We start from the raw sequence: 14,732 nt of genomic DNA, 5'->3' as shown, positions 1-14,732 counted from the left end.
TATAAACAGATAGAAAGGTCTTGTCTGTGCCAGTCTTATTTCCTGCCCAGGTCAGGTGGTGATATATAGCCTACTGCTCTACTGCCCCCCTGGAAACAGTGACACCTGAGAGCCTGCCCATGTTATGTTCCCATAGTGACCAGTGTCACCCAACCAGGGCGTGTCTGAGGAGTGTGGGAGCAGTGTCACACATAGCTGATCAGCATGTGTATGTGTGTGTGAATACACTTTGCATACTCTTACAGGCATGGCGCACACACACACACACACACACACACACACACACACACACACACAATCGCAGGCTGAAATGCAGCATGGAGAGTAGGGTGGAATGGTTAACCCTGAATCATCCCCACCTGTGAGAGCAGTGAGCGCATAAATACACCACTAGAAATAGAGTCAGCCTGACTGGTCTGAAAATAACTGGAGAATTAGGAGGCAGGAAGACGACAAACCGAGAGGAACGCTGAGCAAAGACGCTGCAGGAGAGATTAGGACTTAGAGGCCAACTTTAACCCAGACAACACTGTTTGTGCACATGGCTGATGTAAAACAGTGACCACTGGTACTTTTACGTGCTGACCAAGATTTGTTATTGTATTTTGGCATCAAAAACTGCCAAATGTTTAAAGTTTTGAAGCCATTTTTGTTGAGTTAAGTAGAATACAGTAGTTACAGAGATTTACAGTAGTTACAGATTTGTGACATTATGGATACTTGTGTTAAAACAATAACTGATGCGCAGAGAGTTTTGCCATATTTTGTTAAAGGGACCAAAGGATAACCAGTTCTAACCACCGATGAGTAAAAAAAGTATGCTCAACACAATAAAGCACACTGCTGCTTTAAACTTTAAAGGTTATAGAAAGGTGCGCTATGTCTTTGAGATGTGCAAGAATTATTAAAAGCCTTGCTGATAACTTAATCCTTTAAACTGGAATATATTCAAGGCCTATGCAATCTTTTGTAATCCTTTTTCTGTGATTGAGAAGGGCACAAGGATGACTTGTGAGAGTAAGACACATCCAACCTCAACATCCTTCACTGAAGAGATAACTGCAAGTTTGGTGGAAATGATCTACACATATTAATATCTCTAAAGCCACCTAAATAGGCCACTGCTCTCCAAAGATTTTTTTTTTTTCATTAATGCTGATCATTTTGGTTTTCTTGCACTGTATGTGGGGCGCTGACACATCTGAACTGGGTGGACGGGGAGACAAATGATCCACTTCTGTGGCCTCTGAAATACTAAAAGTAATCAAGGCGGAAAGATGCAGCCCTGAGGGAACCATCTAATCTTGATGGGCAGACAGACAGACAGACAGACAGACAGACAGTATCCAGTTTGTGTCCTGACTCCTGACCCGAAGTTGGAAACCACTGCAATAAAATTTAGCAAAATTGGATTTCAGTTTTACGATGGACTGATTCAGAGGCTTTTAAAAATACTTTAGTGGGCTGTTAGCTGTTAAACTGAAATCTAACTTCTCCTTGGTAAAGACACATTTGTTTAACAATACATTTTAAGTCTGTTTTGTAGGTTTGTTTGTGTGCTTTGTTTTGGATGATTTTAATCTGTCTTGCCTGTTTTAACCAGTGGTGGGATGTAACTTAGTACAGTTATTCAAGTACTGTACTTAACTACAATTTTGGGGCATTTGTACTTCGTTTTGGAGGATTTCCATTTCTTGTTACCTTATACTTCACTATGGTTTGGAGGCAAATACTTGACTTTGTATATCACCACATCTATTTTGACAGCTTTAGATACCAGCTTTTTGCAGATTTAGAATACAAAACTCAATCAACTAATGCATTATGATGTATCATTATAGATTAGGCTAACTGGCAGTACATAAAGTAGGTAGAATTAGCCCCACCTTTAGCAATGCTTACACCATTAATGCATTAATAATTATAATTTAGCAATAAAAAAATGTTTTGAAATGGACCATTCTGCATAATAAATACTTTTAGTTTTGGTACCTAAATGAGCAGTGTTAAGATTTAGGGGGTTTTAGGGGCACATAGTGGTGAGGACATTACAACCAGCTGAAATCTGTCCCGGTTAGGATTCCTTCAGTGTTTATTCTTTCTGGGAGCCACATTACCTGCAGAGGTATTCCTCTCCAAAACAAACAGATCCAGTGATTTCAACTGCTAAAAACATGAAATAGAAAAGTTCTATGTTAAAAAAAAAATCAATGTTTTTCAGACGTTGCTTGTTGGACTTGGGACTGCTTGCGGCAATGGCAGGCATGAAAATGGCACTATCTAGAGCAGTGGTTCCCAAGTGGTCCAGTAACAGGGTTTTTCCTTAGCTCAAGGTACAAACAGTTTAATATATTCAGCGTCATATTTGCATTTGGCCATGTTGACAAGCTTGTTTACTGTCTCTGTTAAGTACCTGTCCATTAGTTACTCACTCTACAGCAAGAAACGTGCCAGAAATTCACTGTACTTCAAAATTATGTTGCTTTTTTTGGTTTGCTTTTTTTTCTTTTCTTTTTTTTTACAAACGTGACTCGCATCATTTGTGGTCCACTCAGAATGGACCAGTAACCCACTGCTGGACTACATCCTACCAGTTGGGAAGCCCTGATCTAGCGCCAGTGTTTGGTTTGTCTGTTCTGGGCTACTGCAGAAACACGGTGGTGCAACATAGTGTTTTTTTTAGACAAGGGCTTGCTATTAACAGATATTAACAGTTCATTTTAGAGTAACGAACACACAATTCTTATTTTTAGGTAATTATACACAAGAGAAAATATACATTTATATTCCATCTCTGTCAATATATCCCCCGAAATCCTACACACTGGACCTTTAAAGTATATTTTGAAGGTAATACTTCTCTTTTACTTAAGTGAAGTCTTGAAGGCAGGGCTTGGTTTGTATCTTAATGGGTTTTAATCACAACAGTTGCAATTGTGTGCCAGGACAGGAAGTTTCCAGTCTTGTATTTATCCTCAGATTGGTCAAATAAATCTAGCTATCCATGTCCTTCTCTAACTACCACAGGCTGTAGTAACTGTCCTGTGTCTAAAACAAACTGCACAGATTGTGGGGGTCCTGTGGAAACGCAGCCAAGTACTGAAGTTAAAGCCAAAACTTTTACATAATAGCTCACTTTGTTGTACCTCCAGTCCTTTATATCCCAAATCTGAGATTCTAGTTGGCAGGTAGGCTCGGTAGGCTGAAGCGGGGACAGCAAAAAATAGGTCATAACGCAGCTCCACGGGCAAAATCATGATTCACCACTCAGGCTTATGGAGAGAGGCGTTTTTTTATCCGAGCAGATGATGGTGAAGCGGCGCAGCAAACCACACATGATAATCTCATCCGATGCGATCAACGGTTGGTACTGTATAGCATCTCGTGCGTGAACGCTGGCCCGGTTTCATTGCCATGGCAACCGGAATCCCCTCGCGCCTGAAGAAGGGGGCGTTTCTCCTGCTAGCTAATAAAACACATCACTGATAGGCTGCTAAACAAACGGAAAATAAACGGCTGCTCTGTGGCGTTTACTGCCATTTTTGAGGTGTATTTTCTCGCTCTGTCGGTGTTTAAAGTCCACATAGTGTTGGTGCGTGTGTTAAATAACATGAAGAGCCTCACATGTGTGAAAACTTTTGACACATATGTTCGTCCTGACACGCAGCGGAAACCCGACACTGCATCGTCCCCACAACAGGTGACGATGCACCGGTGCTGTATGTATTTATATCCCCCAGTATGCCCCGTTTCTGTCCCCTTGTGGTGTAGCAGCAGGCCCCTGAGCCTCCCTGAGCGGTCACTTACCTCTATCCATTTCTGCGCCTCCAGACAGGCTGGTTCGGGATGGTGCGACCCTGACAGCTCCGGCTCGTCCCGCGGCGAAGCCTCCGGGTTATCTCGACCTGCTGTGGGGCTAGCCATCTCCGGGCAGGCCGTTTACCGAGGACCACAGAGTGAGTGAGTGTGTACCGGACGGTGATACGTGATATGTGATAAGATGTGTTGGTGGTGCTCCCCTCCCCGCTCTGTCAGCCCGTTATCCTCCTCCTCGTTTTCTACCGTCAAACGCCCCGCAACTCCAGCTCTGGCTCTCTGGTGCTCAACTGCAGGTCCTGCTCAAAGTGTGGCACGGAGGTGGAGAGAAAAGCTCGCGACCCCGATACTGCAACACGAGCTAGGGCGCTAAAAATAATGATTCTTGTACGCAGCCGAACTGCGCGAGGCTGCTGCCGCGCATTTTAGGACACGTGAACGCGCAGGCAGGAATCTATGCGGGGGAGGTCGAGAGAGATGGACAGAGATAGAGGAGAGGAAGAGAGGGGGGAATTACAAAATATGTCCCGTTATGTGGCTGCACAGTTATTTGGTTGAGGAGATCTGCTTCATGCTGATGCTACCTGAGCATTTGAAAGTCCACTGGCTTTAAAAATGCAGAGCTATTTCGCAAGAAAATGTCAAAAAGTCGAGGTTTAAGTGACTGTTTGAGTCCATTAAACACAACTATGTTAAGGAATATGCACAATTTAATCACAATATTAGGCCTACCTGAAATAATAAAGCTGTTAAAACCAACTTTAGCTACAGGGCCCTTAATTAACAAAGGCCCTTGAGAGTCTAAGGGCCCCTGGGTAGATGCTAGCTTTTCCTGCCCAGTAACCAACCCTGTGAGCGATAAATTGAAATGAAATGAACAAATAAAATGTTGCAGGCTTGTTGATGCATGGTGAAATGCTTCTGAGCCTTTGTCTGTAGGGGAGAAGTGTCATTGCAAAGCCCATTTATGACCCGTGATAAATGCAGGTTATATCTCATATATGTAATCAAATCCAACAAACTGACACATAGTTGTATACTTAATAGTATAAAATGAAGCTGCCATGTACACAGTAGTATGTGCTTTGTACCCTGTGGGTCATTAAAGGCAACGAGATATGATTTATTATTTCTCTGGTGGAGAAATCTTTGCCGACATTAAACTACTTACATTAGAAATACAATATGAAAAAGTGCAACTTCTTCACTGTATAATATTAACTCCCCCATGATGCTAAAAGCCCCAAAAGAGGTCTCACTGCCCTCAATAACAGCCTTGCCTTTAAGTGGCTAAAATAAGATGTATATGCCCCATTTAAAAAAAAACAAGATAGCTTCTCAGTTTTCCTTTACAGTCACTGAGTGTGTTACACAGCACAAAATCAATAGCACCATAAACTCTTACAAACTGCATTTCACACACTTAACAAAGACCGGTGGTAATCAGTAACATCGTAAGTAATCAGTGATGTAGATAATACTTGTGTACACAGTGTCATGGCCTTTAGTGTTAGGTGAAAATGTGACCTTTTTAATAAGGTCAGACCTCTATTTTCTTACCAGATCACCTGAATGAAGAGGTGAAGCTCTCACCAAGTGAAAGACACAACCAGGGGATACTTGTAAAGCTATATTACCTCCCATGGTCTTTGATATTATTTTGTCTGTTGGGATTAAGACTTAACTACCGTATATATTTGTGCCTCAAGATTCAGAGAGGTCTTTTTCAGTCCCTTGGTCTTTATCAAAAGAATCCTGTCACTAAGGTTAATATCCTGTTTATCACATTTTGTCTGTTCTTTTGCAGCACAGAACAGTGTTGTGTCAGCATCTATAGTGATGAGTTAACTGACCAGACAAACAGTCCTCCTCCTCCTGCTTCACCCCTCTGCAGCTGAGCAGTAGCCAACACTGGTAAGGATGAGCCTCAAGCTGTGAGGGCAGTAGGACATTAACCACTTCATCACCTTATGCGACAAAAGTATAAATGGGTGTCTGCTAAAATGTAGACTGATGGAGACAGATTACTGGGTTTTAAAGGAAGAGCTAGAGACACATTTAACTTTAATGGTTGCTTTATTGAATTCCCACAGCTGCATCACCGACAGAACTACAGCAACATAGTATTTGGAAAGTGCAGAAAGGTAAACAATTGGTGCACAGCCTAAACACACAGTACTATCACCCTGCAATGCACAACGACAACTCAACATAGAGTAGCACTTTGTTATGATGGTCCCGATCATTTTGTATTTTATGTGTTTAAACTTGCACGCTGACAGTGTATTTGACTATTTGTAGATTTTTAAGGGAAAACCCATTTTTCAAATAAAGTGCAAACAATTGTATTAATTTTTGAACACATAGGTAAACTACTGCGATCCACCACTACAAACTTCTCAAAGACAACCTCAGTTTCTGAGAGAAATGTCACCCAAGAATACCACTCAAAAGGTTGCGTGCAATTTCCGAACAATGGTTAAATTATTCCTACGGATACATTTGGGCTGTTCTGAGGAATGTCAGATCCTTATAAACTCAACCACACAGCAACTAAAGGCTTTCAGAGAAACAGGCAAAACATTTCTCCTTACAAGTTTTCCGCCTTTTCCTTCTCACTCTTCTTTGTTCTATTTATTGGCACAAAAGGTATTTAAGCATCTTCTGAGTTTGACACCGATCCACCACTGACTACATATAAAAAAAAAACTTGCAGAAAAAGACAAATACACATATGCACACAAGCAGTGGTGAGATCTGACCTCATGTTTTACAATTCTCATTGCTAAATGATATCACACAAAAAAAGTTTGGGACAAGCTTGTAGCAGTTAGTGTCAGCAGAACAAAAGGTTTTGATATTTTGTGTGTACATGTGCTAAAGAATGCTTTGTTCATGAGATGAAAGTACAGTATGTGGCAACAATATGTGCTTTATAGTGCATAGTGTCTGCAGATGTGTGTGTTCACAGGTTGTTCTGGGTGCCTGATGACTGTGTTTGCCTTGTGAATGCTCCAGGACATTTTGGTTTACAATTTGGTTGTGCGTCCTACTGAACATCTAACTGTGACAGAGAGCCACTGCAGAGAAGCGGACCTCGCCTTGCTCTCTCTCCATGAAGCCACGGCACACTTTGGATGCATCCTGGGCACGTATGAAAGGAGAAAAAAGTTTAATCTTCAGTAAAATCTGTATGTAATTTAAAACAATATATTTTTTAATCATGTTTAATTAAGTTATTTGTGCTCCACTATACATAAGCTATAAAAACTGAACTTTTTAACTGCACTACTGACATCTGAGGCTACTAGCCACAAAGGAAAGACTGTCCTACAGATGGAGCAATTTTCAAATATCCGAGGACATGTTACTGTTAATATTTATATACTCCCCGATAGGTTGTATAAACAGGTTGGGCGGTTGTTAAAACAATAATGACAATCAAGGCCTCTCTTGTGTAAAATTCAACTTAATGAACAATAAAATACAAAAGTAAAAAAACAGTAATATAAAAGTTGCATTAAACAAATAGCTCTTAATACTTTAATATGAGGCTTGACATCAAGAATGTGCTTATAATCATATAGCTTATAATTGTATTTTAGATTTTTAAGGCTTTTTTTAAAAACTCATTAGACCACACCAGCTTAATAAAATGAATTCCTCTTAATGCTTATCTTAACCACATTACACATTTTGTAGAAAAAGTTGTGTATATAATTTCATTGATATTTTGATAGCAGTATTTGGTCAAAACTGTAAGTAATTCATTAAATAATAACATTTTATTTTGCTAATATTGTCCACCCATATGCTCTAGTAGAATTGTGAATGCAGGTCTTAAAATTCAATATTTATCTGTGTAGGTTTCTTTGGTTTTACTTTAGGATTTAAGTAGTCCTGCTTCCATTAAATGAGATCCAATAAATCATCAAAACATTTAATGCTACAGTTCAATCCCTAAAGCATGTAGCGCCCTCTTGTGGTAGTCTGACATGACAGTCTAAAAGGCTCTGAGTTGAGCATGGACATGACTCAGTAACTTCTTTGGCATGTTTTTAAACTGGAACTAAATACACTTTGTTTTCCTGCTTTATCTGTCAGTTTCATTATGCTTTTTCTAAACAGCTTATTTTTTTATTCATCTAATATTTAACAAACAGACCTGACTTACATGGCTTCAGGAGTGGCAGTTCAAATGTAAGGTGAAACATAACATTGCTTTAATTCCAACTCATGATTTTTGTAGACATGGACGTCAGTTTACTAGTCTTCTTTACAGTCCCCACTTTTTTATGATTCCTACTGGAGATTTGAGAGTGTGCATTAGCCAAGTTTATTGATTGAATCAAGACACTAGGGAACAGCCACTCCCTATTCCAGTTTAATACCATGACTCATCACAAACCATGTGGAGAAAAGAACTTGGCTCACAATTATATTTCAATAAATACAGAATTCACACAAATTGTTAAAGAATGACCACAGTTTTACCTACCGTAATGAATGACTCGTCTTTGGTAGCTCCATGCTTCACTGGTCCATTAATTCTCCCATCTTACAGACAAATAAGATAATTAGCAATCCAAAAAGTGAAGCCACACACAGTAATGTACACACTGAGTTGATTTGCTTACCCAGTTCATAAAGTTGTCCATCTGCATTGACAAAGGCAATAAAGTGGAAGTTGATTTTGTCGGCTTCCGGCTGTGAAAGTTGAGATAGGAGGAATTAATATTCAGAGTGAATATTTTGAGACAAAAAGGGTGTCAGAAAAGACCAGTACTGCAGCGCAACTTGTTGCCATCAACACCACATTTAGTTTAAATTCACATCTTATCTCTCTCTAATACCCCCTTCAGACCAACAGTGATGAGAGGTCAAACCCACATCAGGGTCATTGGGGTCTAATAGGGGCTGTCTTTCATGATCCTCCTCTCAACCAGGGTTAGATGGAGGTTGGACGTTGCACGGCTAAGGTTACCTGGTGTTGCTACCAGGAACAGAAATTGATTCAATAATACTGATGCTCACCAAAAAGAAAGAGAGCAAGCTCATATATGGGCTACCAAGAGACATAGTGTGAATAAGGACAGACACAGAGGTAAAACTAAATTGTGCAACTCTCAGGTCGGTTAAGTGTACGGAAAACACTGCGACGAGGAGGGTGTCAGCTGTCTCATATGAATGATTCCAACGTATCGTATGCACATCTACTGCCTGAAAGGGGTAAAAGATGTTAACCACTAGCAGTTGATATTGCTGATATCTTACCCTACACTGGCCCTGGGCTGCAACATCATTGTGAGCCCCACAGATTGCCTGGAGAAGCAAAATTCAGAACATGTAAGTTTAATACTGATAAAAAAAGTACATTGTCCTCTGTAAAACAAACATGCAGAGATGTTTCTACCAGAAACACTGCAAATCAGACTTGTAACTTAGAAATGAAGCAAAGGTTTGAGGTTTTAAAGGCACATATTTCCAATAGTACATTCTGTAATAATATTGAGAACATTTAGCTGTAAAGGGCTCTTTGGAGTGACAACGATTTAGCAGTGTCTGGCGCCCCCAAGTGGTGAAACGAAACATGTAAGTTATGTAATACTAACAGAAATCTAAAAAATTATGAGTATTCTTTGGGTTTATTTTGTTTTTAAAATGTAGCAAATGCCATTAGGTCTTTTTTATTGATTAGTCATTCTAGTTTAAATTCATACTAAACATTTTCTCTATAGCTTAGATTTTTATATAAGCCAGTAACCATACACTGCCTCCGATCATTAGCTCATAGGCAATGAAATCTCACTGGTACAATAAAAGAAACCTCAGCCTCTGCTGATCAGGTTCCAACTTTATGTAACAGCTGAATCTCCAACAGAAGAACATAAAGCAGCTTCAACAGTGTTTATCTTACCTGGTTCTTCTCCAGATGTTTGGCACGCTCATCAGGAGACATGTTTGCAGTCTCCTCTAGAAACTTCTTCAGGGCAGAGTCACTATCTGAAAAGACCACAAGCAGCATCAAAAGCTGATCATGAATAAATACACCATTCATTCACATTAAAATATCCAAACTATACCAACCAACCCCAATATCAAAATCTGCTCCACCAAATAACTGTATCGCCAATTATAATTGATTAATTAAAAGAAAGAAAATTATTGTTAGTGCCATTCATTCTGCTTAATTTTCCTCCTTCTACTTACTTTAAATGCACTAAATTTCGCTACCCAGGATAATTCAGCAAATATTTTGGAACATTCTGGTTTTTATAACCTACAGACCTAACCCCTATATGTCTATATATCTGAATGTAAACCATATGAGAGGTTGGGCCTATGTCACTGTCCATAATGAAGCTGCCGGATTTTACCTCACAAATTTCAGGGCTTTTGATTGTTAGCTTCAACAAAAACTGCAAGTCTGGCATTTTCCTACACTGAAAACCAACTAAAACTACATTAAAATGAATGTGAATGATGAAAGAAAGATATCTCTGCACTCTGAAAGAAACTGCTGAGTCACTGATACTGACAAACAGCTATATGCTCTTTAATAAATAACTATTTACTTATATCAATATTAGTAAATGTACTGTTATGTATTTATTTTGGTACTAGTGCTTAGTTGATCTGCACTCACCAAATTTCAGTTTGCTTTGGTTGTTGGCCACAGCATGCAGCAGGGCGATGGTGCCACAGGAATTGACTGCTGTCTGCTTCAGGAAATAAACCTCAGAGCCTCCTGTAACCTTGTCTGCCTGCTGCTTTCTGAAAGACTCATGCTGCCGTACACACAGACAGATAGAGCATGGTCATGGTCATGCAGCCAATTATGCCACTTGAAATGCGCACGTGGAAATAGCAATCAGCAGAACAATAGAAAAAATGTTGGCATCTGTTACCTGTGTCATTTATGAAGCAAAAACACAAATACGTATAGTTACAGCTTCTTCAATAGAAGCATTTACTGCTTTTCTATATATATTAATGTAAAATAAATATCAAAGATATTCAATTTACAATAATCAGAACACACTAGGTATTTTAAGACATCATCTTGACCTCTGGGAGACTGCAATGGCCATTTGTACACAATAATCTGACCTTTTGTAGACAAACTGATAATTTCATTAACTGGAAAAAACAATGGCTAATTAAATTGATTATTAGTTTAGTATTTCGACTGTTGGCCCTGGGGATTTGGTCTGGCTCCCAGGATCACAATAAAAGCCCATCTGAGAATGGTAGTCTAGAGTTCAATGTCTAGGTTTGATTAATGTCTAGGATGATTAGACTTCATACTGAGGGAAATAAATTTAGCATCTGCTGATTCATTTCCTCGCTACCATCCCAGTCTCCCCCTTTTCTACCCATCACATAACATCACCTCTCTTTCTCTATCCATCCATGCCCTCCCCGCACCTCAGCCTCACCCCACCCTGTGCAGCCTGTATCAGTTGCTCACCCCACCCTTCCCTTCCAGGAAGTAGTCTTCACCGTCACCTCGTTATTACCTGTTGTGTCAATGGGAAGAGCAGCATCAAGGCACAGCATGGTTTCGGGACGGCGGACAGTTGCTCACTCTCCAGCCCCAGCACATCAACGAAGCGCCAGTCCTCACCCACGCCTAGCTTGCTCATCATCTGGAACACGCAGCCAAGGAAATAAAAAACACGATGATTTTAATGGTAGAGAAACAGCTGAGGTTTCAGAGACGACATACATAAATGAAACCCTCTGAGAGTGTTCAAAGATGCTGCGTTGTGCTGGTCCAGGCAGACCACACCCTGTAGCCTAGACACTGGGGACAGCGCTGGGGATGATGCTGCCGCTAATTAAAACCAAATAGATGCTTCTTCTGTCTGTTGTCGCATCCTTTTGATATTAACTGACACTTTATTACCGATACAAGTCATTATAGCAGTATCATCTTCGTATTAACGACTGTGACGTTAGCGACGTGGTGGTTTGGTGCCGTTTTAACGGTCGTCTGAGTTAACGTTTTCACTGCCGTTTTAACTAACTAGCGAAAACTTACCTGACAGTTGAATCAAACAGTTACCAATGCGTCGCCATTCCTAAACGTTTAACCGTTAGCTACTCACCTTGTTCAGCATCTGAAACGACACAAACAGAGGCCACAGGTTAGTTTGTTGTCTATAAAACACGTCGCAAGTTAACAAAACAGTTATTTCTCCCCACCTCGGGGTTGATTTCCATCGGGGTCCACGCCATTTTTGCAATGTTTTCGGTTTCACTCCGGAATCTGTGTCCACTTGATTTCTTTGCTCCTGCAGCTGTCAGTTGAAGTTACAGAGCGTACCCGTACTTCAAGCTGCCGGTCGTACCACTTACCGGCAGACAGGGGGGTGAGCTCAGATCAAATAACCTGTGGTGTACGTATTTAAAAGGCCTACTGAGAAATATCAGAGTGGTTTTAAACGCTGGGTTTTCTAGCTACACGTTTAGCATGTAATGACATCCTAGAACGAGATTTATCCTTATATGGAAATATATTTAAGTTTAATCACACCGCTAAAATGTGTGAGATGACTCTGGTAAAATCTTTCTAGAAAGGAAGGTGTGACATATTAATCACTCCCATAGATCACTACCTATCATCAATGGTTCTGGCTAATGTGTCAATTAACCTCTGGACTCACAGTTTATGTAGAATCCAAGGCAGTAATTATATACATATTGGGCACAACCACCCCACTCATCCCCCCCAAAAATTCACATGTGCTCAAAATCTCCCCTTAATTGAGAAAAATTGTGGAAATAAGTATTATTATATTTTTTTTTATGAAATATAAGTAAATTGCATGAATTGTTAACAAATAGTTTTGGTGAAAATGGGCTATAGCCATATAATAGCCACACATTTACCCAGCAACCAACATTAACTACGTTAATGTCTTTATTAGCTTAAATTTGTCGGATAGCCCTTGTAAAGTTTAAGTAAAATGTCACTTATTTATGTTGTGCTGCATGTGTAATTTATGTATATTTGTATAGTATACTGTATAGCTGGATTTCCATCCATCAATCCATCCATTTTCATCTGCTTTTATCTGGGACCAGGCCAGGCAAAGCACCCCAGACGTCCCCAGCAACGCTTTCCAGCTCCTCCTGAGGGACCCCAAGGCGTTCCCAGGCCAGATGAGATATGTAATCCCTCCAGCGTGTTCTGGATCAGCAGCAGCTCTACTCCATGTAACTGCAGAGTGACACAGACACATCATCACACAAGTAGAAATGCTCACAATGGCATAGGCGACATGCGTAGGTGTGCATAGGTGACATGCATAGGTGACATGCGTAGGTGACATGCGTAGGCTACGGCGTAGGGTCTGTCACACAAGTATAAATCCCGCTTAAGGCTGAGCCCAGCCACCCCACGGAGGAAGCTTATCATTCTTTCGGTCACTACCCAGAGCTCTGACCATAGGTGAGGGTTGGGACATAGATGGACCAGTAAACCAAAAGCTCCCCCTTCTGGCTCAGCTCCCTCTTCACCACAACAGTCCAGCGCAGCACCCACTTCACTGCAGAAGCCACACCAAACTGCCAATCCATCTCATGCTCCATTTTAACCTTACTCGTGAACAGGACCCCAAGATACTTGACCTCCCTTGCTTGAGGCAGTAACTATTTCCCTCAGAAAATCATAAATCACGGTTGCAGATTTGGAGGTGCAGATTCTCATCCCGACCACTTCACACTCAGCTGCTGGAGGTCACAGTGTGATGAAGTCACCAGAACCACATCATCTGTAAAAAGCAGCGATGTAATTCTGAGGTCCCCAAACCGGACCCCTTCCCCCTGACTGTGCCTTGAGAGCCTGTCCATGAATATCAGGATCCTGGACTTGCTTATGATAACTTGTATAATAGGAAATTAGTTAGTTTGTGCAGCTAGGCAAACTTGATCCTTTGTTTCATCTCTAGACTGCAGCTATATAATGGAGTTTTCGCTGGCACAAAGAGGATGTCAGTGTTACTTAACAGTGTTTGGATAAAAATAAAAAAGCGTTTTAGGCCTCATCAGCTGCTGCATGGATTCTTTGCAACAGTTGTATTGTCAAATACTTTTAAAGCTCTACTTGACTTCTTTGTAGATGAACTTTTTTGATGTGTCTCTGCAGGATAAGACAACTCAAGACATTGATGTTATCATTACACATGTGTCCCTCAATCAACCATTATATCTGCAAGAACATGCCTGTTTATGGGAACTGCCATTATCTGAAGTGCATCCGACCACAACTGCCAAATGTGACCATAGTAACAACAACATTCTGCTCTGTAGTATATGGACCATTTCATTACTATTCTGTTGCTAGGGCAACAACTTTGGTTTACTTCCTGTCAGCTTCTGCATTAACATACATTCAAACAGGAAAGGGACCCATTTAGAATGTTTATGTTGTCCAGTTTGAAACGGTCTATAGAGCATTTAGTGCTGTTGTAAATTCCATGCACTTCACATTAAATCACTTTGTAATCCTCAGGTCTGCACATTTTACATGACTCTTCTCTGCCACAGTCACAAACTGGTTAGCCAGTACCATTTATTGATTCTGCCTGGGGGATATTATTGCAATGTGTCCTGCTTCTCCAGTTTTGGTACATCTGTTTGTTCATGTTGGTGTTTCTGTGAGATTAAGCAGCAACTGTCTGTAAGTGATTGTTCGTGTTGGTACATGTCAGTGAGATAAGAGTGTGTATAGAAATGCTATGTGTCTATGGTTGCTTCCCTGTCTGTTTTATTTTAGGTTGTGGCTGTGTGGCTCACCACTTCCTCCTGGTGGCACTGAAACCTTTCTACACTTGTTTTCACTTTGTAATGATTGTACATTGATACATGGTGAGTGAATGGGCTTTAATAACACTCTTTCCATTTTGTTT

The 14,732-nt window shown here is 40.5% G+C and overlaps 2 protein-coding genes across 9 annotated transcripts in view; both read right to left on the bottom strand.

The window, feature by feature from the left end:
- LOC117255091 (LIM and calponin homology domains-containing protein 1-like) overlaps positions 1 to 4,253 on the bottom strand; it is a 33,579-nt gene extending 29,326 nt beyond the window's left edge. For all 8 annotated transcript variants that reach the window (XM_078166186.1, XM_033623659.2, XM_033623663.2 and 5 more), the window contains exon 1: positions 3,808 to 4,253. In XM_078166186.1, coding sequence (XP_078022312.1) covers positions 3,808 to 3,924 — 117 coding nt within the window. In that variant the 5' untranslated portion in view covers positions 3,925 to 4,253. The remainder of the gene's footprint in view (positions 1 to 3,807) is intronic.
- Positions 4,254 to 5,873: 1,620 nt separating this feature from the next.
- On the bottom strand, positions 5,874 to 12,153 carry uchl1 (ubiquitin carboxyl-terminal esterase L1 (ubiquitin thiolesterase)). Its single transcript, XM_078166185.1, has 8 exons — positions 12,025 to 12,153; positions 11,337 to 11,939; positions 10,463 to 10,604; positions 9,734 to 9,819; positions 9,091 to 9,138; positions 8,454 to 8,523; positions 8,315 to 8,373; positions 5,874 to 6,960 (listed from the first exon to the last, which is right to left on the bottom strand). Exons 2-8 carry the CDS (start codon positions 11,463 to 11,465, stop codon positions 6,877 to 6,879), a joined length of 618 nt encoding a protein of 205 aa, XP_078022311.1. The 5' UTR covers positions 11,466 to 11,939; positions 12,025 to 12,153; the 3' UTR covers positions 5,874 to 6,876.
- Positions 12,154 to 14,732: the final 2,579 nt, after the last annotated feature.

This window comes from Epinephelus lanceolatus, chromosome 3 (genome assembly GCF_041903045.1).
Source record: "Epinephelus lanceolatus isolate andai-2023 chromosome 3, ASM4190304v1, whole genome shotgun sequence".
Classification (NCBI taxonomy): Eukaryota; Metazoa; Chordata; class Actinopteri; order Perciformes; family Serranidae; genus Epinephelus; species Epinephelus lanceolatus.
Note: the sequence above shows the minus strand (reverse complement) of the source record. Positions and strands in the feature narration are given on the sequence as shown.

Coding starts and splice junctions, on each gene's coding strand:
- uchl1 (XM_078166185.1), bottom strand. CDS start 11,465: ATGATGAGCAAGCTAGGCGTGGGTGAGGACTGGCGCTTCGTTGATGTG. Junction 10,605..11,336: donor TCTTCCCATTGACACAACAG/GTAATAACGAGG, acceptor TGTGTACGGCAG/CATGAGTCTTTCAGAAAGCA. Junction 9,139..9,733: donor AACATCTGGAGAAGAACCAG/GTAAGATAAACA, acceptor TTGCTTCTCCAG/GCAATCTGTGGGGCTCACAA.